Consider the following 27,705-nt stretch of genomic DNA (forward strand, 5'->3'; position numbering starts at 1 on the left):
TGATTCAGGGCCGAGCAGGGCTCCCTGGAAGCCCCCTCTTCCCGCCCCAGCTTTATTTTGGTTCTAGAATCATTCCAGTCAGCATACCCCGTCCCCACCACGGCCATCCTGGGCACACAGTTAACATGTCATGCAGTCAGGGGGAGGGAGAGTAGGGAGAGGGCAGGGGGGTCAGTGGCCTGCACTGCACAGCCACTGGGTCAGAGAGAGTTGGGGTATCCCAGGCTACAAAGCCTTATCCAGCCTTGTGTTTCCTGGCCCTGGGCTGACCTCCTGCTGTGGCCACAGGGTAGACAGCCTGGCCTTGGGCCTGGGCCATGGCTGTGTCAGGTGGGGAGAGCCACCATCCTGCCTCCAGTTCCCTGGGCCCCTGTTCCAGCCCCTCCTCCCCCCATATCACTGGGGATAACTGGTTGGCCTGGGTCGCCATAGCTCACCAGTTATGGACCAAGGAACAGGGGCAGCCAGCCTTAAGGTCCATGCTGTCACCTGTGGGTGGCCCCACCGAGCAGATGATACCCCATCTGCTGGCCTGGGTGAGCTCAGACCTTCCCAGCACTCAGCCATGAAGGCAAGAAGCGGCTTCCTGGGACTGTGGGACGCCAGGCTGGGGACGATAAGCTCTGCCTGCTCTCCTCCCACTGGAGCTGGGGGGTAACCAAAGACTGATGCCAGTAAAGGTGCAACAGCCCAGCCCCTCTGCTTCTGGGTGGGAGCCCCAGGGTGCCTCTCACAGCCCAGGCCCCTGCCCCCACAGCAGTCAGGCCAAGGCGATGATCTTGAAGCCACACTTGCTTGTCTTCCTCCCTCCAGCCTCAGCTCCCTTTCTGGCTCTGGTAAGTTTCTCTTGGAGCACTCACCCGCAAGAAACTACTTGCCCAAGAATCCCCCTCTAAGATTTCGCTTCTCGGGAACTAGAAGCTAGGAGACCCAGTGTCGGGGGCACCCCCTGCCCTGTGATTGAGAGCCATCTCCTTCCTAGCCTGGCATTCAGTCTTATCCTGGCGTCCCTCAAACCGCCCTTCCACCCTGGCCTCTCCTGGCTTCCCATCAGGCCTCAGCCACCTGGGCTGTCCTTCCGCTGCCACCCCTCCAAGGTCCAGCCCGAGAGCCTCCTTGTCCACCACATCTTCCCAGGCACCTGCAGCCCACCAAGACCTCTGCAGCCAGTATTCTCTCTGCCCCACCCCTGCCACCTCCCAGGCTGAGACCTGCCTGAGGCGTCTTTCTCCCAGTGGGCCTGGAAGGGCATCAAATGCTTGCAGAGCCCGGGCCTGGTTTGCGCAGGACTGAGCACAACAACCTGTGTCTGGGCCTCTTTGGACCTCTGGTTCTTGCCATGTTTGAGGTCCGGGGAGTAGATTTCACAGAGAATAACTCTGGAGCCAGTGTTCCACGTGGCCAGCAGTCTTCCGCCTGGGCCTGGTCTTTTGGTCTCTTGGTCTCTTCTCTGGCCCTGAGAGAGGCCCTTCCTTGTATCCACTGCAGTGGGCTGAGGGCTGCATTTGTGATGGGAAGTTCACATCCTGCCATAGCTCAGGCTGGGCCCGCTGCCTGCAACATGCTCAGTTCTTTCCCTGCCCCTCCAAGTGCAGCTCCTACCTTGTCAAAGAGATACTTCCTGTTTCCCCAGCCCTCAGAGCCCCTGAGTCCACACAGCTGGGCTTCCATCAGCACTGAGCAGATCCTCAGGGGCAGGGGAGCTTGTCTTCCTGATGTCCTAAGGGCAAGGTTTGTTCGTGTTACTCCTGCTGGTGCCTAGCACAGTGCCTGGCCCCCAAGATTCGCTGGGTTCCAGAATATAGCCCGGCTTGGCAGCTGGCCTCCCCGGAGGAGCAGGGTTAAGGGAGCTTGAGATGGAGCACAGCTGTCCAGTGCCCAGCGCCCTCCCTCTGTCCTGGCCCAGCCACAGCTGGTCCTCAGCAGGAGAAGACCCTGGGGCCCTGGACACAAAGCCACGCCCACTCCTCTGCTGCAATCTGGACAGAGAGACCAGGATGGCTCATGAGGACTCTGCCAGGGGACCCCAGTGTTCACGGCTCCAGCTGGGCTATGGAGAGTGCATCAGACAGAGCCGAGTGGGTACCAGGCTCCAGCAGCTCCATTGCCCACCTGGCCCGCCCTGGTTACTAGTTTCGCCGGACAGCGTGCCACATGGACACAGGCCTGCGCAGCGTGGTCAACATCTGGTTCCAATGTGTGGTTCCCATGCCACTGGCTGATGGCCCAATGATGACATGGCCCACGTTGTCCCCACGGCCGTCGCTGCTGCTCTCAGCCACCGTCACGCGGAGAGACAGGTCCTGAGGAAGAGGCAACATGGGTGCTGAGGACCAGGAGCAGTCAGAGGCACTTCTTGGCTCCTGGGTTCAAGGCTACAAATGTCAGGCCCCAGTGGGGGCTCCCTGAATCCTCACTTCTGATCTAAGAGGTGAGGAGACTTGCCCCAGGTCACTCAGCAAATAAATGGCAGGCAAGAGTTTGAACTAGGCCCTCAGGCTTCTCTTGCTGCCTCCCTCCACAGCGGCAGCACCTGCCTGCCAGGGTTCAAATGCTGGCCTCCCCACTTCCCCCTCCTCCTTTTTTTTTTTTTTTTTGAGACAGTCTCATTCTGTTGCTCAGGCTGGAGTACAGGGGCACGATCTTGGCTCACTGCAACCTCTGCCTCCCGGGTTCAACCGATTCTCCTGCTTCAGCCTCCCAAGTAGCTGGGATTACAGGCGCCTTCCATCATGCCTGGCTAATTTTTGTATTTTCAGTAGAGATGGGGGTTTCACCATGTTGGCCAGACTGGTCTTGAACTCCTGACCTCAGGTGATCACCCACCTCAGCCTCCCAAAGTGCTGGGATTACAGGCGTGAGCCACCATGCCTGGCCTCCACTTCCTTGCTGTGTGACCTTGGGCAGTGACTTGGGCTCTTGCTACCTCAGCCTCTCCATCTGTGAAATGGTGATGATAATATTTGTTCTGGTCGGGCGCGGTGGCTCACATCTGTAATCCTACCACTTTGGGAGGCCAAGGCAGATCACCTGAAGTCGGGAGTTCGAGGCCAGCCTGGCCAACATGGTAAAACCCTGTGTCTACCAAAAATACAAAAATTAGCTGGGCATCATGATGCTTGCCTGTAATCCCAGCTACTTGGGAGGCTGAAGCAGGAGAATCACTTGAAACTGGGAAGCGGAGGTTGCAGTGAGCCGAGATCATGCCACTGCACTCCAGCCTGGGTGACAGAGCAAGACTCTGTCTCAAAGGAAAAAAAAAAAAAAAAATTGGGGCCGGGTGCAGTGGCTCACACCTGTAATCCCAGCACTTTGGGAGGCCGAAGTGGGCGGATCGCCTAAGGTCGGGAGTTCAAGACCAGCCTGGCCAGCATGGTGAAACCCCAACTCTACTAAAAATACAAAAATTAGCCGGCTGTGGTGGCAGGTGCCTGTAATCCCAGCTACTCGGGAAGCTGAGGCAGGAAAATCGCTTGAACCCAGGAGGCGGAGGTTGCAGTGAGCTGAGATCACACCATTGCACTCCAGCTTGGGCGACAGAGTGAGACTCCGTCTCAAAAAAAAAAATTGGTTTCTATCTCATAGGGCTGTTTCGGAAACAAAATGAGTGAACTGTGTAGAACCTGCGCACAGTCAGAACATGCTATTACTGATATCACCACGTTGCACTCACAACCGAGGACAGGAGAGGCCGTGCCTGAGATGAGAGTGGGAGCTGAAACTCAGACCCAGCCCGATCTCTCTCCTCCCCCTCTTCCCACATGGTCCCCAGAAGTCTCTCGCTTTTAGAGACTGTGGAGAAGTGGCACTATGACACCCGGGGGGAGGCAGAGGACACACGGGCAGCCTGCCCCACGAGGGTGGCAGGCGAAGGCTACGACACCCAGGATGGGCCAGAGATGCTGGGATGTGCCTGGGTTAGGAACACTCAGAGCGAGGCAGAGTTCTGGGCCTTTACGTACAGGCGGGGTCCCTGGGTTGGGGGAGATTAGGCGGGTTCTGTATAGCCCTGGGGCTATGGAGGCAGGTTTTGGCTCAAGGCACAAAGGACTTTCTCATTGTCAGGAGTGCGGAGGAGGGCTAGAGATAGTGACGGAAGGTGGTGTGAGCCCCATCCTCCGAGGCACGCAAGCAGGGCCCGAGCCCTAACCTCTGCAGTGCTCCCACCCGTGGTCTGTGATGTCCCTGCTGGGAGAGGTCTCCCTGGAGCATGTCACCTTTTGAAGACCACGGGAACTTGAGGAGTTCAGCAGAACCCTGAAATAGAGCCTGGGAGATTCAGAGCAGGAACTGTGGGTGCCTGGCTCACCCCGGCTCCTCTCTAGCCCTCTGCAATTCCTCCACCAGGAATGGTCCTCCCTCAGAGCTGGGTATCCCCTCCTGCAGGAAGCCCTCTCACCTGACTGTGGGAGTCTAGGACACTCTTAGTGGATTAGGGACTCTCCTGCCTGTCCCTTGTGAGCACCAAGAAAGCTGTGCCTGTGTCCCCAGCACCCACCCTAGGGCTGGCCCCAGTGGCACTCAATAACTGCTAGAAAGTGATGGCTGGAGGCAAACTGCTACCCCTGCAGGGGCCCTGAGAAGTGAAGGTGGAGAGATGTGGCAGCCCCAGAGCCCTGGGGTGACCTGGCCCCTTCCCGTCCCCCAGCCCCCCTCACCTGGAGCACAATGGCTGGCACTGAGAAGATCATGGCTTCGTTGAACACCGGGTTGGGGTCATCCCTCTTCACAGCTGTCTTCTTTTTGCTCATCTTCCTTCCATCCTGCAGCAGGTATACCTTGACGAAGGGGTCTGTGGGCAGGTGCAGCAGTGAGGGCCAGCGTCACACTCACTCACCACAGCCCTGCCCAGTCTGGCTCCACCCACCGACTCCAAACTCCTCAATGCTTTGCTGTTGCCGTGACCTCCTGCAGCCCCGCCCTTGGTCCTTTATTTTTTTTCCCATTTCACAGATGAGAAAACTGAGGCTCACACAGCATGTCAGGTGAGGGCTGGGCTTTGTGCTCAGGCAGCTGCCTCACAGCCCACGCGCTCCCCTCCTAGGATGCTGGGGGGAACTCAGCAGCCCTACCGTGTTCCTTCTATAAATGGCCCGAGTGCAGACGTCAGCCCTGAGTCACCAGGCGCCCGCACAGCAGAGCCTGACTCAACCGTGTGCGGCTCTGAAATAACAAGTTGCCGTCTGCCCATCACCTATTGCCCACGGAGTGTCCTTGCTGCACCTGCCTGGAGCTGGCCCCTCCCCCGCTCCCCCCGCACCGTCCCAAGACTTGCAACTCCCAATAGATCAGGCTCCCCCAGCCCCCTGTCTTCAGTTCTCTAGAATACAGCTGCCTCCACGGTCACTGCTTTGAGAGGGACTGAGGGACTGGGGGCTCCTACAGACATAAGGCATGAGGTCCTGCCTGGCACCCACCTCAACCCCATGGCCCTGGTCCCTTTTTGGAGTCTGGGGTACTGCCCTGTCTCTGGGAATGGAGCCTCCATCATGAATTCCAGTTCCAGAAAACAGATGCCCACCTTGGTTCCCTGCCCAGTGCCCCCAGCCCTGAGTGCTGCCTCCTGCCCTCAGACCCCCCATCACTCTGACCCCCTTCACTCTGCCCTCACAGGGGCCCCTGCCACCCTCCAGGGATCTCATGTTTCCCCTGTTGGATTAATTGTGCCCATGCCACCCCCTACCCATCTGCACAACTTCTGGGCTCAGCAAAGCTGAGGGGAACCTTGGCACTGTGTCCCACACTTGCTGATGCCTCCAGGTGCCCACAGCACAGCAGCTGGGCCACAGCTTCCACTGAGCCACATGGGGGAGCTGGGCTGCCTGCTGGGCCTTACCCGCTGTGGTCTTGTCATTGGTCCAGATGAGGTTCTTGGCCTTAACCACGACCACGGTGAGGCGCTCGGCTGTGGGGAGGTAGCTGAGGGAGAGCAGGATCTCCCCCACAGCATCGGCAGCCTGGGGGACAGATGGGTGGCTCAGAGGGCTTCTCTCCACCCGACTTGAGGGGTCCAGGGAAGGCCTTGGTTGCCAGGGAAAGGCTGAGGCTTCCTTCTCCACAGAGAAGTGGCTGCACCGGGGGCCCCTCAGCACAGGGCTCCAGGCTGGCAGGGACAGCCTGGAGAAAGGGACAGCCACCCACCCCCCGCCACTGCATGGAGCATGTCCCACCCCTCCCTTCCACCGGGTGTGGGCCCTGCCTGGGACCAAAGGCCAGAGGCGGCCTGTCAAATGTAGCTATCAAATGTAGTTTTGTTCCATCATTGCAGGCCAAGGAAAACACTCTGCGGTAGTAATACGCAGCGATCCAAGTGGAATGGAATTCGATTCTTTGCTTAAACAGCAATGATGTTCTGTGAACATTCCTACAATTACAAAACTACAGTGCAGCTTGGCCTCTGTCTGAAATCATCCCCTCTAAGGCCAGAGGAATGTTTCTCTAGCAGAAGCGCAGTAGGGGTAGAGCCTCTGAAGCTTTGGTGGCAAAGCAGCAGAAGAGCTGTAAACAGTGGTTGGGATGTTTCTGAAATTTGCCTGCAGTAAGCGGTTTCCTCAGACGTGGCTCTGGTCTTCTTCTCTGCTCTCCTAATGATGTTGGGGTTCGGGCCATTGCTGAGGATGATGGAGTCCCTTAATGGAAGTGTATGTGTGTGCGCGCTCTTCCGAGGCGGACGAGTAGGCCGGGGCGGGTCACTTACCTTGTTCTGGTCCTGTAAATAGAGCCAGCCGCTGAAGGGCTGCAGCGGGAGGTCAAGCACAGAAAGCTTGAGCTCCACCACCCCCGTGCTGACGTTGCGCTCATCCTCATCGATGCCAAATACAGAAAACCGCAGGCTCTTCTGCTCCAGGGCTGTGGGATCCAGGGGGATGGAGAACTTCTCATCAAAGAAGATGGAGTAGGCATTCCTCTGGATCTGCAGGAGAAAGGGCCATGGAGGGCGCTAGGGGCCTGAGAGGCCGCAGCAGGGAGAGAGCACTGGACAGGGAGTCCAGAGGCCCAGGCTAGAGTCCTCGCTCTGTTGTCATGACACCTTCAATGCCAATCTTTCCTTTGGTGGCTCAGCCTTGAAGGTTTAAAAGCCTCCTGTCCTCTCCTCAGTGGTGGCCAATCTAGCGGCCTGGCGTTTGAAGCTCCCACAATCTGATCCCAACTAATTTCTGTCCTCAGTGCCCGTGGCACCCCAGAACCCTCCAGATGCCCTGGAGGAGGTGGTCTCCATCTTTCTTGCATCTGCTCGAGTCTAGCCCTAGGCCAGGCAAGCAGTGGAGTGGGACAGTTGTCTGTGGAGTCACGAGCCACTGATGTCCCAGGTTCCTGAAGAGCCTGGCCCAGGACTGTTTGAACACCGTAGGCTGGATGGGTGGATGGAAGGGAGGACTAGGCGAGGTTGGGCCAACTCGGTTTCCAAGCCCAGTCCTGCCTGGTGGGCGCCACTGGCCTCCTCCCAGGAAGTCGTGGGCGGGCCCCTGGGAAGGTGCATTGCGGGCACTGTCTCTGGGGAATGGGGGGGGATGCTTTAGTCACTGCCTGGCGATATTTAAAGAAAGGCGTTCTCATCCTTGGACCCTGCCTGAGGCTGAGGGGCTGCCTAGCCTGGGGGCAGCACCCCCTGTGGGATTGCCCAGGCTGTTATGCTGGGAAGCTTGCCTTCCCCAGAATAAATCCCCCAGGGCCACCAGCCACCATGACCACACTCTTCTGTCACTGCCTGGGCATGGAAAGGCTCTTCTCACAGTGCTCACGTTCCCTACACAACCCCTTGCTTTTGAAGGGCTCCTGGCCTCCAAGGGATAAAGCCCACCTGGCCTCCTGACCTCCTGACCTCGGCATTCAGGCTGGTCATGATCTGGCTCCACCTGTCCCTCCTTCGGCTAAATTAGCCTCTCAGCTGTCCCCTGCTCATGGGGGCCTGGGCTCCCCAACCAGCCATTCTCTGAACATGTGCTTTGTGCGCACATGGGTGGAGGAGGATGGAACCCTGGGTTCGAGTCCCGGACCTCCTGCTTCCTTACTGGGGTTGTCTTGGGCAAAGCACTTTCCCGAGCCTCAGTTTCCTCCTCTGTAAGATGCCCTAACAATCCATCCTGTTGGCCTCAGGGGCTAATGAGAGAATCATGGCTGTGCTAGGCTCTGTGAACCAGGTTCTCAGCACACATCAGGCTGTGGTGGCTGCTGTCTGCCAATGACCCTCCTCCAGGAATGCGTCCTGAACCACCCAGAGTCCTCTAGGCAGCCCAGACCACAGGCAACATGGCTGGGCACGACAGGAGCTCTGCACGGTTCTGAGAGCCAACCTATGGGGCACTGACCTGGGCTGGGCTAAGAACTCCACATACGTTAACCCATCTCTTTCTCAATAACCATGATGCCCATTTGACAGATGGGGAAATTGAGTCATGGGGTGCTAAACTGACTTACCCAAGGTCATACTGCTAGGAAGAGGTGGAACCAGGATTTGAACCCAGGCAATCAGGCTCCAGGGTCCTGCTCCTAATCGCCTACTATACTGACTCTCAGAAGCTGGGCCACCCCAACGTGTTGCCTAAACACGCCCTCCTTGCACTCTGGTCACAGGCCATCCCCATCCTTCAGCCCAGATGTGGCTCTGTTGGCTCTGTGAGGTACAGGGATGTGTGGAGGGTAGCCTAAGGGACTGGGTGCCTTCCCTGCCCCTCACGCTTTATTCTTCACCCTTCCCCACTCTGCTCTGGCCCTGAGAGTTGACCTCCATGGGCTGTGTCAACAGATTCCCTTGGCCTTTGGCTTCTGGTCAGGTCAACCAGTGGAGGTCACCAGAAGGAAACTGGAGGGGGAGGGAGGTCCTTCTCCGCAGTATTGCTGCGGGACGACCATGTCCCTTGGCCAAAGGGCGCAGCTCCCACCAAGGTAGCCCTTTCCACAAAAGGTGGCCCTCTATCCTCTTGGGCCCAGTAACCTCACCTTCCCCTCATCCCTTCAGATCTAGAGTGGGACCGCCCCTCCTGTTACACCCCTCCAGGGTACCATGCCATCCCTGAGGTCGCCTCACAACCCATCTGCGCCACTCTAAACGTTCTTGTTATTTTCATTTTTAAAATTTATTTATTTATTTATTATTTTTGAGGTGGAGTCACTTTGTCGCCCAGGCTGGAGTGCAGTGGCATGATCTTGGCTCACTGCAACCTCCGCCTCCTGAGTTCAAGCAATTCTCCTGCCTCAGCCACCCAAATAGCTGGGATTACAGGTGTGCACCACCATGCCTGGCTAATTTTTGTATTTTTGGGAGAGATGGGGTTTCAGCATGTTGACCAGGCTGGTTTCAAACACCTGACCTCAGGTGATCCACCTGCCTCAGGTTCCAAGGGGCTGGGATTACAGGTGTGAGCCACTGCGCCCACCCCTATTTTTATTTTTTGAGACAGGGTCTCATTCTGTCACCCAGGCTAGAGTGCAGTGGTGCAATCGTGGCTTATTGCAGCCTCAACCTCCTGGACTCAAGTGATCCTCCCACCTCAGCCTCCTGAATAGCTGGGACTATACATTAGCTGGCACTACCACACCCAGCTAAATTTTTTTTTTTTTTTTTTTTTTTCTGTTAGAGAAGGAATTTTGCCATGTTGCTTAGGCTGGCCTTCAACTCCTGGTTAGGCTCAAGCGATCCTCCCACCTTGGCCTCCCAAAGTGCTGGGATTACAGGCATGAGTCACTGTACCTGGACAGTCCTGTTATTAAGCTCTCCCCAAATTAGCCCTCTTGAGCATGTCATCCCTTTTCTGCTGGGACCCCATGTTGACACAGGGCAGATGTGGACAGGGACAGTTGCCACACTCTGTATTCACCTAGCAGGAGAGCTAAGAACGCCACACAATGGGAGCCTTCAGGTGGAGCCCCCCACCTCCCGGCTCTGTATGGAGCTTTCTCTACCGTCTGAAGCTTCAGCTCTAGGATCAGCATCCATATTTGCGCTCTAGTGCCTTCCTGGGATCCTGCCGGGCCCCACCGCCCTGTCTGCCTGGGAGGCGTCTAGTGAGCCCAGAGCACCCTTGTGCCCCACCCTAAGCCCCACTTACCCGGGAAATGCCCACGATCTGCTCGTCGGGCAGCAGGCTGACACGCATGAAGCAGGACTCGAAGCTGGCCTCCTCCTGCTCCAGGAGGTCCTTGCCCTGCAGCACCGCCACGTGCAGGGTGTGGGAGGCAGCGTCGTACTCCATGCTCACCTCCACCTGGCCCAGGGTGAAGTCCTGCCCAAAGGTGTTGCTCACGGAGGAGATGGAGTTCAGGGAGTCGGCCGACTGGGACTTCCGGAGGGTCCCACAGTGGGCTAGGTCCAACTCCCGGCCCATCAGCTCCAGAGGCCCCAGCTCACTGATGCTCTCAAAAGTGTCCTCAATGCTGAGACTGCCTTTGCGGCTGGATGATCCCCGCGTGCTGGCCTGCTGGGCATTCCAGGCAGGCACTCTCTGGGGATGAGAAAGAGGGATGTGGGAGCATCATGGGGGCCATAGGCAGGGTCACTGGGAGACGTCAAAGAGATGAGTAAGTCCTGTTCATTCTCGAATCTCCAAGTTCCCCTTTCACAGAAGCCCTGCATCCCTTAGCTAGGAAGGTCCTTGTTTAATATTATTTCATGTCACTTATTTATTTATTTATTTTTTTGAGACCGTGTTTCACTCTTGTTGCCCAGGCTGGAGTGCAATGGCGCGATCTTGACTCACTGCAACCTCTCCCTCCAGGGTTCAAGTGATTCTCCTGCCTCAGCCTCCTGAGTAGCTGGGATTACAGGCATGCGCCACCATGCTTGGCTAATTTTGTATTTTTAGTAGAGACAGGGTTTCTCCATGTTGGTCAGGCTGGTCTCGAACTCCCAACCTCAGGTGATCTGCCCACCTACCTCAGCCTCCCAAAGTGCTGGGATTACAGGCCTGAGCCACCGTGCCCAGCCTAGGGGTACACGAGACTTTTTTTTTTTTTTTGAGCCAGAGTCTCACTCTGTCATCAGGCTAGAGTGCAGTGGCACGATCTCGATTCACTGCAACCTCCACCTCCTGGGTTCAAGCAATTCTCCTGCCTCAGCCTCCTGAGGACCTGGGATTACAGGTGTGCACCACCACGTCTGGCTAATTTTGTATTTTTAGTAGAGACGGGGTGTCTACATGTTGGCTAGGCTGGTCTCAAACTCTTGACCTCAGGCAATCTGCCCGCCTCGGCCTCTCAAAGTGCTGGGATTACAGGCGTGAGTCACTGCACCTGGCCAACTATTTATTTATTTATTTATTTATTTATTTATTTATTTATTTTTTGAGACAAAGTCTTGCTGCATTGCCCAGGCTGGAGTGCAGTGGCACAATCTTGGCTCACTGCAACCTCTGCCTCCTGGGTTCAAGCAATTCTCTTGCCTCAGCCTCCCAAGTAGCTGGGACTACAGGCACCCGCCACCACACCCAGCTAATTTTTGTATTTTTAGTAGAGACAGGGTTTCACTACGTTGGCCAAGCTGGTCTTGAACTCCTGACCTCATGATCCACCTGCCTTGGCCTCCCAAAGTGCTGAGATTACAGGCGTGAACCACCGCGCCTGGTCCCTCAACTTTTTCTTAACATGTTTATTTGTAGGGACAGAATTCCATACGTCAAGTTGTCGATTGCAGTGATGTTTAGAAAAAGGAAAAACAGCTAGCACCCTAAGTGTCCCAGAAGAAGAACGGGTAAGAATACCAGAAGCCAGCCACTCAAGAGATGATGGAGCAGCCACAAGGGAATTTTACAACACAGGAAGCTTTCATGTTGGATGACGCTCACCCAAATATTAATTTTTTTTTTCCCTTGGCCAGTCACGGTGGCTCACTCCTGTAATACCAGCACTTTGGGAGGCTGAGGTGGCAGATCGCCTGAGGTCAGGAGTTCAAGACCAGCCTGGTCAACATGGTGAAACCCTGTCTCTACTAAAACTACAAAAATTAGCTGGGTGTGGCGGCATGCGCCTGTAATCTCAGCTACTCAGGAGGCTGAGGTAGGAGAACTGCTTGAACCCAGGAGGCGGAGGTTGCAGCGAGCCAAGATTACGCCGTTACACTCCAGCCTGGGCGACAGGGTGAGACTCCGGCTCAAAAACAAATAAATAAATAAATATTTTTATTTTCCTTAAATTGACCTTGGGATTTGAGAAAACAAGAACCTTTTATACCACAAACATCTTCCATGCCTTCATTACCATAATTTTTTTTTTTTTTTTTTGAGACAGGGTCTCACTTGCCCAGGGTGGAGTGCGATCACAGCTTTCCACAGCCTCAATCTTCTGGGCCCAAGCGATCCTCCCACCTCACTCTCCCAAGTGTCTGCGACCACAGGCGTGAGCTACTACACCTGGCTATTTTTTTTTTTTTTTAATTTTGAGACGGAGTCTCGCTCTGTCGCCCAGGCTGGAGTGCAGTGGCCGGATCTCAGCTCACTGCAAGTTCCGCCTCCGGGGTTCACGCCATTCAGCTGCCTCAGCCTCCCGAGTAGCTGGGACTACAGGCGCCCGCCACCTCGCCCGGCTAGTTTTTTGTATTTTTTAGTAGAGATGGGGTTTCACCGTGTTAGCCAGGATGGTCTCGATCTCCTGACCTCGTGATCCGCCCGTCTCGGCCTCCCAAAGTGCTGGGATTACAGGCTTCAGCCACCGCGCCCAGCCTATTTTTTTTTTTTTTTTTTAAGATGGTGTCTCACTGTGTTGCCTAGGCTGGAGTGCAGTGGCATGAGCTCAGCTCATTGCAAACTCCACCTCCTGGGTTCAAGCAATTCTCCTGCCTCAGCCTCCCAAGTAGCTGGAACTACAGGCATGCCCCACCACACCCAGCTAATTTTTTGTATTTTTAGTAGAGACGGCCTTTCTCCATGTTGGTCAGGCTGGTCTCGAACTCCCAACCTCAGGTGATCTGCTCGCCTCGGCTTCCCAAAGTGCTGAGATTACAGGCATGAGCCACCGCGCCCAGCCACATCTGGCTAATTTATTTATTTATTGGTAGAGATGAGATCTTGCTTTGTTGCCCAGGCTGGTCTCCAACTCCTGGGCTCAAGAGATCCTTCTGCCTTGGCTACCCAAAATGCTGGGATCACAGACATGAGACACTGCACCTGGCTGCTTACCATAATTTTCATGGTTCCCCAATTTTCCATTGAGCAGATAATCATAATTTAATTCACTCTTTCGCACTGTTGGACACTTACGTTGTTTCTACTTTTTCAGAAATACAAATGCTGCAGTATCGAATAGCTTTCTTAAAATCCTGGCTCAGAGGACACAGTCCCTTGAAGGTTTTTTGTTTTTGTTTTTGATGGAGTCTCACTCTGTTGCCCAGGCTGGAGTGCACTGCCGCGATCTCGGCTCCTGGGTTCAAGCAATTCTCGTGTCTCAGCCTCCTGAGTAGCTGGGATTACAGGCGCCTGCCACCATGCCCAGCTAATTTTGTTTTGTTTTGTTTTGTTTGAGACGGAGTTTTGCTCTCGTTGCCCAGGCTGGAGTGCAATGGCATGATCTCAGCTCACCGCAACCTTTACCTCCCGGGTTCAAGCAATTCTCCTGCCTCAGCCTCCCAAGTAACTGGGATTACAGGCATGTGCCACCACGTCCGGCCAATTTTGTACTTTTAGTAGAGATGGGGTTTCTCCATGTTGGTCAGGCTGGTCTCGAACTCCCGACCTCAGGTGATCAACCAGTCTCAGCCTCTCAAAGTGCTGGGATTACAGGCGTGAGCCGCCGCGCCCAGTCAGTCCTTTGAAGGCTTTTTTTTTTTTTTTTTTTTTTGAGATGGAGTCTCGCTCTGTCGCCCAGACTGGAGTGCAGTGGCGTGATCTCAGCTCACTGCAAGCTCCGCCTTCCGGGTTTACGCCATTCTCCTGCCTCAGCCTCCCGAGTAGCTGGGACTACAGGCGCCCGCCACCTCGCCCGGCTAGTTTTTTGTATTTTTTTAGTAGAGACGGGGTTTCACTATGTTAGCCAGGATGGTCTCGATCTCCTGACCTCGTGATCCGCCCGTCTCGGCCTCCCAAAGTGCTGGGATTACAGGCGTGAGCCACTGCGCCCGGCCCCTTTGAAGGCTTTTGACAAGCGTTGCCGAAATGCTCTTTGGAAAAGCGGGGTTTTTTTTGAGACAGAGTCTCGCTCTGTCAACCAGACTGGAGTGCAGTGGCACAATCTTGGCTCACTGCAACCTCTGCCTCCCAGGTTCAAGTGATTCTCGTGCTCAGCCTCCCGAGTAGCTGGTATTACAGGCATGTGTCACCACACCCAGCTAATTTTTGTATTTTTAGTAGAGACAGGGTTTCACCATGTTGGCCAGTCTGATCTTGAGCTCCTGCCCTCAGGTGATCCACCCACCTCGGCCTCCCAAAGTGCTGGTATTACAGACGTCAGCCACCACGCCAGGCCTGGAAAAGTTTTTTCAAATTTACACTCCCCCAACAGCATGTGAGATAGTCCCCCCAGACACCTTAAGTGAGTGAGCATGAGGGACTCTAATCTGGTAATAGATTCTGGCTGTGCTTTCTGGAACTCTACATGACATTCGGAAAATTCTCTGCCATGTGTTAAATGATAAAACATTCGGCAACGTATAGTGAGAGCCCTAAGAATGTGTGTGCCCCCGATACAACAATTCCACATGTGGACATCCATCCAAAGTACACTATCCCAAATGAAGACAAAGTTTTACATACAGAACATCCACTGCATTATTTATCATGACATTTAGTCAATCATGGCACATGCACAAAAAGGAATCTCCTACAGCCATTAAAATAATGCTTCTGATGTGTGTTCAACAGTATGTCAAAATGCTTCAGCTACAAGGGAGGTGAAAAGAGAAGGACCTGGCACGGTGGTGCACGCCTGTAATTCTAGCACTTTTCGAGGCCGAGGCGGGCAGATCTCTTGAGCCCAGGAGTTTGAGGCCAGCCTGGCCAACGTGGTGAAACCCTGTCTCTACAAAAAACAAAAAAAATTAGCTAGGCATCGTGGCTTGGGCCTGTAGTCCCAGCTACTTATGAGGCTGAGGTGGGAGGATTGCTTGAGCCCAGGAGGTGAAGGTCACAGTGAATTGAGATTGTGCCAGAGCACTCCAGCCTGGGTGACAGAGTGAGACCCTGTCTCAAAAAAAAAAAAAAAAAAAGAAAAAGAAAAAAGAAAGAAAGAAGAAATAAATATATCAGGTTACTCTGGACACGTTCCTATGGGGTAGCCCTCCTCCACAAGGAGCATTTTGGAAAAAAAAAAAAAAGAAAGAAAGAAAAAGAAAGAAAAGAAAGAAGAAAGAAAGAAAGAAAGAAAGAAAGAAAGAAAGAAAGAAAGAAAGAAAGAAAGAAAGAAAGAAGACGTTAGTAGTTCAAAAGCAGGCCGGGTGTGATGACTCATGCCAGCACTTTGGGAGGTCGAGGCAGATGGATCACCTGAGGTCAGGAGTTCGACACCAGCCTGACCAACATGGTGAAACCCCATCTCTACTAAAAATACGAAACTGACTGGGCATGGTGGTGCACGCCTATAATCCCAGCTACTTGGGAGGCTGAGGCAGGAGAATCGCTTGAACCCAGGAGGCAGAGGTTGCAGTGAGCCCAGATCATGCCATTGCACTCCAGCCTGGGCAACAAGAGGGAAACTCTATCTCAAAAAAAAAAAAAAAAATGGTGCGGATGTGAAAGGGGAGGAGGGAGGTCTACTCCCCTTCAAAGGAGGACATCAACCAGGAGGAGGCGGTGATGGAGGGGAGGGAGAGGGGCTGAAGGCCGATCTGAGTGGATGTGGGGGCATGGGGTTGCACTCGCTGTGCACCTGCAGGAGCAGAAGCCTCACCTTCTGCCTGGCCTCCGCGCAGCTCTCGCCGTACTTCTGCTGAAGGTACCTGTAGTCGTAATTGGGGAACGGAGAGGGGCTGGGGAAGCTCCCCGACGTCCAGAGCTTCCACAGGCTCACAGCTGCGATTCCCAGCAGGGCCAGGGCCCCTGCAGCATAGACACCCACCTCCCAGCCAGGGGGGCTCTTGATGACTGCAAGGCAAGGGCAGCCTCTCATTAGGGCTTCCTAGTGGATACAGACCCCCACCCGGGGAGCAGCACTGACTTCTTCATTGAATGGATATTTATTGGATGCCTACTATGTGCTAGGTGCTGGAGATCCCATGTCGAACAAGACATACACTTCCCCGTGTTGCTTGGGACCAGAAGTGTTTTGGATTTCAGGTTTTTTCTGATTTGGGGATATTTACATTACACTTATAGGTTAAGCACTCCTAATCCAAATATCTGAAATCCAGAATGCTCCAATGGACGTTTCCTTTCAGCATCATGTCGGCCCGCAAAAAATTTCAGATTTTCGATTTTGGATTTTTGGATTGAGGATGATCAGCCGGTGTACGTAATATCCAGAACAGGCAAATCTACGTAGACAGAATTGACACCAGTCTATACAGTAGATTAGTGACTGTCAGGGGCTGGAAAGTTGGGAGAAATAGGGTTTCTTTGGGGGATGATGAAAATATTCTAAAAATGGATTGTGTGGCTGGTCACACAATATACTAAAAACCACTGAATTGTACACTTTCAGTGGGTAAATTGCGCAGTATGTGAATCTCATCTCTCCGTGAATCTCTTACCAAAACAAACAAACAACTCACCCACAAGTGAGGTGGCTGCAGGCTGTGCAGGGCTCGGAGACAAATCCGGATGCTCAGAGGCTTTTGCTCTGCTGATGAGTCAATAACCTTCCCTCTCTGAGCCTTGCTGCCCCCGAAAACGGAAATTAACAACCCCCTCAACTGTGGCAGGCGCGTCCTCCCCAGCACCGTGCTTGGCACGAGGCAGGACCACACACGTTCCAAGGTTTTGCCTCCCTCTCCTAGGAAATCTGGCTCTGCTTCCCCACAGGAAGCCAAGGAGACACTGGGATTCATTCTGCAGGTCACAGTGCTGGCAAATACAGCTCTCTAAACTGTTCTTAGTACTGTGTCTGTCTCAATTCAAGTGAGGAAACTGAGGCACAGAAAGACTAAAGAACTTGCTCAAGGTCACAGAGCCCAGAAGGGGTGATCCTGGGACTCCAACTCTGGCAGCCTGACCCCAAAGCAAGCGGGGTAACCACTGCCCCACCCGGCCTCAACCCTGCACAGTTCCCTTGCAGCAAAGTGGAGAGAGGCGCGAAGGGCATCTCAGGGCTGGAGATGGATCACTGCACATCCATCGAGCACCCACCCTGGTGCGCCAGCAGCCTATGGGCACAGGTAGCCAGGGCTAAGTCAGCCCCAGGCCAAGTCCCTGTCCTTAAGTAGCTGGCAATCTAGGGGGTGGTGTGGGGCAGGCAAATAAATAGACAAATCAGCGTACTGGGAATGGGAGCAGCCCAGGAAGGCTTCCCGGAGGAGGGACATGTAAGCCGAGATATCAGGAGGGGCAAGAAGTGTGCCAGGCCACAGCAACAGGAGCTGGAAGTCAAGGGCAGGAAGAATAGAGGGGTATAAAAAGCCCAGAGTGGGCAGAGTGCCTGGGGGAGGGAGGGAGGGGACCTGGGGCTAGAGAAGTTCCTCATCACTGCTGCCCTGAAGCCCAGATGCACTGGAATGGAGCACACAGTGGGGCAGCCCTTCTAGGCTGCCCTGCTGTCTACTGAGCCACCTTTAGCCAGATCCACAGCACTGACTCACTGGCCTCCAGCCCTGACGCCCTCCCAGCACTAAGCACCCTGTGAGGCTCTACTTTCTTTTCTTTTCTTTTTCTTTTTTTTTTCTGTTTTTTTTTTTTTTTTTGAGATAGAGTTTCACTCTTGTTGCCCAGGCTGGAGTGCAGTGGCACTATCTCAGCTCATTGCAACCTCTGCCTCCTGGGTTCAAGCGATTCTCCTGCCTCAGCCTCCCAAGTAGCTGGAATTATAGGCGTCCACCAGCGCGCCCGGCTAATTTTTGTATTTCTAGTAGAGACAGGGTTTCACCATGTTGGCCAGGCTGATCTTGAACTCGTGACCTCAGGTGATCCGCCCACCTCAGCCTCCCAAAGTGCTGGGATTACAGGTGTGAGCCACCGCGCCCGGCCATGGCCCTACTTTCTAAAAGAGGAAAACTGAGACCAAGGAAGGGTAACGGGCACATCTGTTTCTCCACTCAAGGCCATCGGTGAGAAACGGCAGAGCCGGGCACAGGTACCTTGGCTTCCAGGCAAGTCACCCAGCACCTCTGGGCTTCAGACTCTGTCTGGAAAATGCAGATGACAAGAACATCCCCCATCTAGCGGAACCACTCTGATGAATTTATTCTAAAGGGAAAATCCCAACAAGTTTTATGTCTGGGATGAGTCATCGAGGCTGTATTTATAACAGCAGAAATCTGGAAACAGCCTGAAGGTCCCACCGAGGGGGCCAGGGAGGGCTGGTGGCACTGTCTTGGGAGGAAATGTCACTGGCCTTTGAGCATGACAATTGAGGTCATTAGGATGGCACTGTGGCAATGCAGAGACACATTTCTGGCATTGTTAAGAGAGGAAAAAAAATGAATCCCCAACACGGTCTAATCACACAATTGTGATGTGTGTAAAAGTAACGCAGCACATAGTCACGGGCTGGGCAGACCAGGGGAAAACAGAAGGAATGGGTAATGATAATGGAAGGGCCGTGAAGAAACCCTCCTTCCTCCTGCTCCTGTTGACAGAATGTCACCTGTGGGCTAAATACACCCGTAACAAAGAGATCCACAGAGGCTCCCGGGCCCTGCCCTGCCAAGGCTTGGCATGTTCTGGGAGTCCTGGGAACAGGGTCACAGCACGGCTGGGTGGTAGCCGGGGGTTGGCCAGAGGGCAGGACCGGAGGCCCAAGGTCTCCGAGCAGGCTGTGGGTACAGCCAGGTGGCAAAGCAGGTTCAGGCTCCCCTGTGCCTGAGGCTCTTGGGAGCTGAAGGATGAAACCCATGCCCGGTGTGGCAGAAAAGGGGGCAGGGCTGGGGGCACAGAAGGAAAAGCCCCAGGAAGGTGGCATGAAATGACAATTCACATTCATTTGTTTACTGATTTTATGGAATACCAGTCTTTGGGTGATATTGGAAGTGGGGTCTAGGCTAAGACCGGAAACGAGGGGGACGAGGAGGAGGAGGAATAACTCCCCTTATGAAGCACTTACTATTTATGATTTGCCAGGTCCTGTTCTAAGCACGTCACATATATTAACCCATCCAGTCAAGGCAATCCTGTGAGGTTGGTTCTATTGCTTTCCCCATTTTACAGATGAGGAAGCTGAGGGACAGAGGAAAGATCTGCCTCCAGACAGACTGGGTCCAGATTTGCACCTGTAACTCTGACACCAGGCCCCAGGACTCAGGCAAGCAGAGGCAGAGGCAGAGGCAGGGAACAACTCCAGGCCAGGAGAACAGCATGTGCAAAGCCCTGGCGCTGGGAGAGTGGCGTCTGCACTGTGCTGGGCGCTGCACATCCATCAGCTCTCTAAATCTTCCCAACAGCCCTGAGGCAAGGCTCATCGTTTGCATTTTACAGATGAGTAAGTAGAAGCTCAGGTTTCACCACTTGCCCAAGGCCATACAGATAGGGGGTGGGGTGTGGGGGACTAGACCTGTGAGCCCGAGGGTGAAAAGTGATGGGAAAACCCAGGCACACCCTTCAGATCAGCCCTGGGCTTCCCAGGGGCTGTGTTAGGGTAGGACCTGGAGTGATGGGGAGCCTGGGCCTGGGAGTCAGGAGACCTGAGGGCACGTCCTGACCCCGTTACTCTCTGAGCCTCACTTCTCCCATCTGTGAATGGGGAGAAGAACAAAGGGAGAAAAGACGGCTGGTGTGTTTCAGCTCTGACCCCATCTACCGTCCATGGGGAGGGCTGCAGGAGTATGTCTGGAGTCTTGAGGCATCTCCGGGCCAGCTCCCATCTCCCTGCTGGGGCACAGGGTGACAGGGTGGGAGCAATGGCCCTGGACTGGGTGGCCTCTATTTTTTTTTCCTAATGAGATAGAGTCTCACTCTGTCGCCCAGGCTGGAAAGCTGGAGTGCAGTGGTGTGATCTCAGCTCACCATAGCTTCTGTCTCCGGACTGGGTGGTCTCTGAGTTTAATGCCTCATGAATCTAACATTGACCTTCCTGGATTTATTTTCCCTTGGCTACTTGACAGCCTCCACAAAAGGCCTCGGTGAGTGGATTCCGACTCACAGGCTCATCCCCAGGGTGCAGCAGGACGAGGGTCTCCCCGGGGACCCTCTCAAGTGAAAGAGAGAAAGTCACTTTAACAGGAAGGAGTCACTTGAGTGGCAAGATGAGGAGATGGCAGACTGGGCCAAGCTTGATGTCCCCAGGGCTGTCTGACCTTGGGCAAGTCACTGACTGCCCTTGACAGTGAAGGCAATAATGGCAAGGACAAATTACTCATGTCCTACAGACACCTCCCACCCAGGCCTGGGGTAAGGGTCTTGTAGGCGTGATCCGGGAGGGGCTTGCCCTGGGCACTCACCGCTCAGATGGTATTCTGCCACATCCACTGCCATGGTGCCTGCTGTGGTGACTGTGACTGGAAGGGAAAAGAGAGTAAGCGGATAGGGCTGCAGAGAGTCAGCGTCCCGTCCCCAGGTCCTGGCCTCCCGGCACGCGCGTGCCTGTCATCCAGAGCTTACACTCCGCTATAAAGGGCGTGCTACCAAAGGGAGGCTTGGCATTTTAAGAAATGATGTTTAAAGCTCTTTTCAAGCATTCTAAGACTCTTTTCAGGATTGCCAGATAAAACATAGGATGCCCAGTGGCATGTGAATTTCAGATTTTGCTTTGTTTTCTTTTTTCTTCTTCTTTTCTTTTTTTAGATGGAGTCTCTCTTTGTTGCCCAGGCTAGAGTGCAGTGGCGCGATCTTGGCTCACTACAGCCTCTGCCTCCTGGGTTCAAGTGATCTCCTGCCTCAGCCTCCCAAGTAGCTGGGATGACAGCCATGTGCCACCACACCCGGCTAATTTTTGTATTTTTAGTAGAGATGGGGTTTCACCATGTTGGCCAGGCTGATCTCAAACTCCTGACCTCATGTGATCCACCAGCCTCGGTCTCCCAAAGTGCTGAGATTACAGGTGTGAGCCACCGTGCCCGGCCAAATTTCAAATCAGCTTTTAATATGTGTGTCCCAAATAGTCCATAGGACATATCTACACCAAAATCTTTTCCATTGTTCATCCAAAACGTCAATGCTCCTGGGCGACCTGTTTTTGTATTTGCCAAATTTGCAACCCCAGCTCATTTCCATCCTAACAACATCAGGCTGACCAGCGGCGACGCGGTAGGCGACTCATAAGAGCAAAGCACCCCTGGCTTGAGCCGGAGCCTTCCTTCAAATGCTTCCATTTTGATTGGGAAAGAAAGGCTGCATCTCTGCAATATTCTATTATCAGTCCTTTCACTGCTTGGCATGGTTTCTTCCCCACCCCACCCTCCATCCCCAGCTTTTAGGAACAACTGAAGTTGTTCTAGAAAGGTCTGGGAGCTCCTACAATCCATTACCTGAAGCTAGGCGACTGCTCATTGTTTTATTATTGTGCTAAGAAGTAAATCTGGCTCATGGATGTGTTCTCGATGGGTGCATGTGGGGAGTCCTGGAAAAGGGAAACTGGGATGGGCTGCGCTGATCTCAGGTCAAGGGCGCAGAGGGCCAGGATAACGCCCGCCCCAACCTCTGGATTCCCGTGTAGTTCAGAGAGGTGGTTACACACAGTAAGTCTGCAGGCCTGGTGCAGGGTGGTAGGGCGAGGGGAAGGGGACGTGAGAACTGCAGAGTGATGGCCTGGCCCGAGGGCCGCTGCCTTTCTGCCCCAGCAGGAATGCCACCCACTGTGGCTTGATCTTCTGGCACTTTAAAGAAAAGCCAGATACCTGAATTTTTTACATGCACTTTCCTGAGTTTTAAAGGCAGCAACCAATTTGCAAAAAATCCAAACACCATTCAGGTGCAGTATAAAAAGTCCTCGGGGAGCGTGACCCACTAGTTCCTGACCCCTTGGAGCATCCTGTAGGTTCCCTTTGGGACAGGGGTTGAATCAGAGGGTAAAGCTAAGGCCCTCAACATTTTCAGGAACCCCGGGGTTCTCCCCAATCTGTGGCTTTGGAGTCAAGAAGCTGGGGTGCCATGCTTCAGTCAGGGTCATCCAGCACATTTGGGATGCCATAAGTCCTAGTCCACCCCCTTAAGTCCGGGGGTGCCCAGGAGCCTCGAGAAGCAGGTCAGGTAAGTTGCACAGCCAGCTCCTGGCTCCCAGCTCTCCTGATGCTGCCCCCACTCCCACAAGGAGATGTGCGTTGTCATGGAGATGGAAGGGCGGTGCTAAGCCAGGAAGGGCTTCATCCGTCCTGACTAGAGTGGAAACTCATTCCTGGGCCTGGGCTGGAGATAATGATAGGAATAGGCAACCTTGCCGAGCACTTCTTATACATCAAGCCCCGTTCTAAGCACTTTGCTTATATCTGACCTCATTTAATCCTCCTAACAGCCCCATGAGGTAGGTACTATTATTATCTCTGGTTTGTGGGTGAGAGTCCCAGGGCGTAATTTGCCCCAGGCCACACAGCTAATAAACTGTTCAACCCAGGCCGTCTGGCTCCATGCTCCTAACCACTGTGCCTCTCTGCAGGTGGGCATATGGTTTCCAAAAAGTTTCCTAAGAATCTGCCAGTCAAATGGGTCACCGGGTCCCTGTCCAAGGTGGTCCTAGCTCCTGGCGGAAGCTGGCCTGGATACGCTGAAACACACGCTAACGTGTACACACACACCTCCCAGCCTGCTGCTGCCTTGCCGGGAATCAGATAAGCCATCGGCTTTTTCCTGCTTACCTGGCACAAGCTGACTTTGCAAGAGTGGAGCCAAGCTGGGACAGCCAATGCCAGCAGCATACGAGCAAGGTATGCAAGGCAAAGTACATCCCACGGCACAACAGGCGTGGTATGGGACAAAGCCTCAAGCTGCATCCGGCCTCTGGCTGTCCGGGGCCCCATCACCTCCATGGCTGGTCCAGCTCAGACCCCAGACTCCCATGCTGTCTGTTCTCTCCTCTCCCTTTAACACGACATCCTTTCCCAGGGAGCTGAGATTTCAGTGAGGGTGTGAATCACTGCTAGGCACACCCAACAGAAGTTCCTTTTTTTCTTTTTTTTTTTTTTTGAGACAGAGCCTCACTCTGTCACCCAGGCTTGAATGCAGTGGCACGATCTCAGCTCACTGCAATCTCTGCCTCCCAGGTTCAAGCAATTTTCCTGCCTCAACCTCCCAAGTAGCTGGGATTAGAGGCATGCGCCACTATGCCCAGCTAATTTTTGTATTTTTAATAGAGATGGGGTTTCTCCACGTTGGCCGGGATGGTCTCAGAACTCCTGACCTCAAGTGATCCTCCCGCCTTGGCCTCCGAAAGTGCTAGGATTACAGGCGTGAGCCACCGCCCCTGGCTTCCAGACAGAAGTTCCAGCCTGGTGCCCTGTGAAGGCAGAATCTCATCTGCCTGAGTGGAGGGAGAAGAGAACTGCGGGAGAGGTGGAGGCTCCTAGAGGGGGTCATCCTGAGCACAGGGTTTGTAGTCAGCTGCACCCAGCTCTGACTCCCATATCTGCCCCTGGCTAGCTGCAGCGGCCTTGGGCAATTTTCTTAGTCTCTTAGAGCCTCAGTTCCCCATCTGTAAAGCAGATGTGAGGCTGCCAGGAGGGTGGAATGAGAAGGTACGTGTAGTCAGGCTTGGTACGTATTGGCTGCTGTGGTTAGCAGCCTGGTGATGGCCCACACAGGCCCCCTAATCCCTAGTCTGGGCAGTGTGGGCAGCACTGCCAGCCTACAGATGTGTTGATTTGTCTTACATTTAAGTGAGTTGCCAGCCTTTTAAAATTGAAAAATTTAGCTGGGTGCAGTGGGTTGTGTCTGCAGTCCCAGCTATTGGGGAGGCTGATGTGGGAAGATCTCCTGAGCCCAGGAGTTCAAAACTAGTCTGGACAACATAGTGAGACTGTGCCTCAAAAGAAAGCAGTGTGCGGTGAGGGGGGACTTTCCCATTAAAAAATTGATTTAAAAAGGATTTCCAGCTTCCCTTTGAAAGTTAGAAGATCTGGCCAGGCGCAGTGGCTCATGCCTGTAATCCCAGTACTTTGGGAGGTCGGGAGCACCTGAGGTCGGGAGTTCAAGACCAGCCTGACCCACACGGAGAAACCCCAACTCTATTAAAAATATAAAATTAGCTGGGCTTGGTGGCACATGCCTATAATCCCAGCTACTTGGAAAGGCTGAGTCAGAAAATCGCTTAAACCTGGGAGGTGGAGGTTGCAGAGAGCCGAGATCGCACCATTGCACTCCAGCCTGGGCAACAAGGGCAAAACTCCGTCTCAAAAAACTAAAAAAGTTAGAAGATCTGGGGACAATGGGTTTGCATCTCCCGACTCCAGCAGGAGTTGGAGCTAAGTCAGCTCTGCCCCTTCCCTGGCTGCATCCTTCTATTCACTGCTAGAATCTGTTGGCCCCTAGACGCATCCCTGTTCATGAGCTACTTTTGTTTTTTTTTTTTCTTTTTTTTGAGACGGAGTTTTGCTCTTTTATCCAGGCTGGAATGAAGTGGCACGATCTCACCAAGCCCAGCAAAGCTATGGGAGATTAAGAGAGGTTAAGTGACTTGCCCAAAGCCACACAGCCAGCAGTGGTAGAGCTGGGCCTGGCAGCCATTCCTGCTGCCCAGTCCAGCCCCTCTTTCATTAGCAGTGACAACCCTCATGCCATCTTCCCCATCCGTAAGACCCATGGGGCAAATCCTGTTACTACCCCATCCTCCACAGACTGTCCTCCACAGAGGACGAGAGGGAGGCTCAGAGAAGGGCAGTGAATTGGCCCAAGGTCACCCAACCAGTGAGCAGGAAGCCGAGACCAAGTTGCAAGTGCTGGCTGTACAGCAGGTACCCTTCTCAACGGCTTTGCTCACTTTGAGACCCCCTGACTCCATCTCACCTGGGACGACCTCAGTGGGCTCCCGCTGGCAGCCTGGAGGTCTGCCAGGCAGAGGGACTGTGGCTTTGGCTAGAAGAGGATAGCGACAAGGTACAGTAGGACCAGGGCAGCCTGTGACCAGAGCGTCCCCGGTGTCCAGACACACAGCAAAGAGCATAACATGGGGACCAGAGTGGCTCCAGACCCTCACTGAGCTCCCAGATTGCACATCCCACCCCCTGCAGCACCCCTCCCCATCCGACCAATTCGTTCAGTCCCAAACCCCCAGACCCTAAACTGCACAGAGCATACTCATTGAAAACAGCTCTAGGTTCAAATTCCAGCTCGATCATACCTACCTAGCCATATCTCCTTACTGCTGCATGCAAGTGGACATAATATGTGCTAAGTGCTTAGCACTGTGCCTGGTTGTAGTAGGTACACAATGTGGACATGATGATTCAATGGATTAATGGATCTCCCTTTTACAGATGAGGAAGCTGGGGCCCGAGGTCACCTAGCATACAAGTAGCAACACCGGGATTGGTGCCAGGGTGCAATGGATCTGGGCCTGGGCTCTTGGCCACCATGCTGACTCCTGACCAGGCAGGCCTTTTGGGGTGGGGAGTTAGAAGAGCCCCCCACTTCCCCCGGCTTTGCTGGAATCAGACCATGGCAGAGGCCCCTCCTGGGCTTGTCAGAGAATTGGCTTTCCAAGAACGCTGTGCCTCGGCAGGGGAGAGGGGCCTTCTGTCCCTGCCCTCTGCTCCACCCCACCTCCTTGCCCAGTGTCCTCACATCATTCTCTGGCTAGCAAGGGAATGGGAAGGGTTGGGAGGTGGGCCCAGGAGAGCCTCACCCTTCAAGCTGTGAGCCTCTTCAGGATCTTTAGGTTGAAACCTTTTCAAGTCCCCCTCCTCCGCTTTCTCAGATAACCACATCCTGCTGCCATCCCCCAAACAGCCCACAGAAACCGCAGGACAGACTGGCTGGGAGGTGCTGGCTGGCATTTCTTGGGCACCTACTGTGTGACTTGCCCTGTGTCATCTCAGCACCACGGCCCTCTGAGGGGGCTGCTACCCTGCTCCTTGCACTGGAGAGGAAACTGAGGTGCAGTGTGGGCAGCACTGCCAGCCTACAGATGTGTCTTATTTGTCAGTCAGTCACCAGAGCTGACAAGTGGCAGAGTCCGGGTTTGAAACCCAGGCTAGGAGCCCCCACTCTGCAGAGCTGCTTAGGAAAGCTTTCAGACTTCAGAGTAGGGAGGCTGGGGGCTTGGGGACTTGTCCTAACCCTTCTTCACACTGGCTATGGTAACTTGGGTGGGTCTCCTGCCCTCTCTGAGCCTCAGTTTCCCATTTCTAATAGGAAGCACTATTGCTGCTGCGCTCTAAAACTGTAACCCCCTGATGGGGAGAAGGAGCTGACATTCCATGGTGCAGCTTTCCCAGGCTTTTGGCAATGGAGGAGGGCGGCACACAGTCTCTCTGCAGCCCCTGGAAGAGGGCTCCCAGGATGGCCAGTTTAGGGCCTTCCACCCACAGGCCAGGCTCCCGGCCCCCCACCTCCCTCCCCGCACTTCAGCCCAAATCTACAGCCTTGAGGCCCTGAGTCTGGGCAAGCTGCCTCCCCTGCCCCGCCGTACCCCTCTCCTAAGCTCTGGAAAGCCCCCCCACTCAGGCTGGTGCCACCGGAGGCTGAGGGTCATCTCTGGCTCTTCACACAGCCAGTGCCTCCTTGGGCTGGGGTGCAACGTTTCCCTCCAGATTGGGACGGTTCCCGCAGACCCAGCGCTCCTGCCTCGGGAACCCCCAGGGTGTATGGGGACCGGAGTGTCGGGAGGGGGTGTGAAGCCAGAGCAGGGACAGTGAGGACAGTCAGGTTGCTGAATGCGAAAGTGAGGGGCGTGTGTGCAGCGTGGGCGCGGGGAGGCGTGTAAATGGTGGGGTGAGCCGCGTGTGTGCACACGCGGGGCGTGCGATGCGATGCGCACTGCGCGGAGTGGCTGGGCCGGGTAAGGGCGCTCAGCGTGCGCGGTGCCCGGCATTCGTTCGTGTGCAAGCGCCGCGCGGAGGTGCAGGCGCGCAGAGTGCGCGGGGCTCTGGGGTCCCGGGCCCCGGACCCGAGGAGGGGGCTGCGTGCGTCCGCGATCAGGGTGTGATCCCGGCCGCGCACGGGGGTCGTCGGGGTGCGTACTCACCCGGGCTCCGCGGAGGGGCCGCCGCTCCGGCTGGGCTCCAGCTGCCGGCCCGCCTCCCGCAGCGCGCACGCACCTGCGCCTAGCCCGGCCGCCGGCGGCAACGCCACCCCTGCAGTGTCGCCGGGCGCCCGCCTCCGAGGGACGCGGCGCGGGCCAGGGGCTCGGCCGGGCCGGAGCGGTGGACCGGAGCTGCGCTGCAGTCCGGGCACGCTCCCAGGAGCCCGCCGCGCGCTCCCTCGCGCTCGCCCGCTCGCCCGCTCGCTCCCTCTTTAATTTAAAGTGACAACCTCGAGCGCTGTCTCTGCTCCCGGGGTCCGAGCTGGAGATCCCCAAGCGCGTCTGGGATCCAGGGACGCCCTGAGGCCAAGCCCAACCCCTCGCTCCCAGGACTGGGGACAGGGATGGGTGGGGATGTGCCCACAGGCCTCTGAGAGGCAGGCCAAGCACTGGACTCAGAGCCAGCCGGCCTGGGTTCTAGCCCCAGCCTTCGCGCTCTGGGTTATCCTGTTCCCTTTCTAGGCCTCAGTTTCTTTACCTTAAAAACGGACCCGATACCGCGCACCTCCGGGAGCCAAAGAAAACACCGAC

General features: G+C 54.8%; 1 protein-coding gene across 10 annotated transcripts; it reads right to left on the reverse strand.

Annotated features, from left to right (window-relative positions):
* SYT12 (synaptotagmin 12) lies at positions 1-27,705 on the reverse strand. Of its 10 annotated transcripts, none has more exons than XM_065527916.2 (8): positions 27,653-27,705; positions 20,447-20,503; positions 15,811-15,859; positions 10,050-10,442; positions 6,698-6,913; positions 5,837-5,957; positions 4,659-4,792; positions 1-2,303 (listed from the first exon to the last, which is right to left on the reverse strand). In XM_065527916.2, the coding sequence occupies exons 4-8, from the start codon at positions 10,323-10,325 to the stop codon at positions 2,130-2,132; spliced, it is 921 nt and encodes a 306-aa protein (XP_065383988.1). In that variant the 5' UTR covers positions 10,326-10,442; positions 15,811-15,859; positions 20,447-20,503; positions 27,653-27,705; the 3' UTR covers positions 1-2,129. The 10 variants fall into 10 exon arrangements, with proteins under 10 accessions (XP_065383988.1, XP_045228131.2, XP_065383987.1 ...); XM_045372196.2 differs by having other exon boundaries at positions 15,811-16,004; XM_065527915.1 differs by lacking the exon at positions 27,653-27,705 and adding an exon at positions 27,118-27,343.

This window comes from Macaca fascicularis, chromosome 14, assembly GCF_037993035.2.
Source record: "Macaca fascicularis isolate 582-1 chromosome 14, T2T-MFA8v1.1".
NCBI lineage: Eukaryota > Metazoa > Chordata > Mammalia > Primates > Cercopithecidae > Macaca > Macaca fascicularis.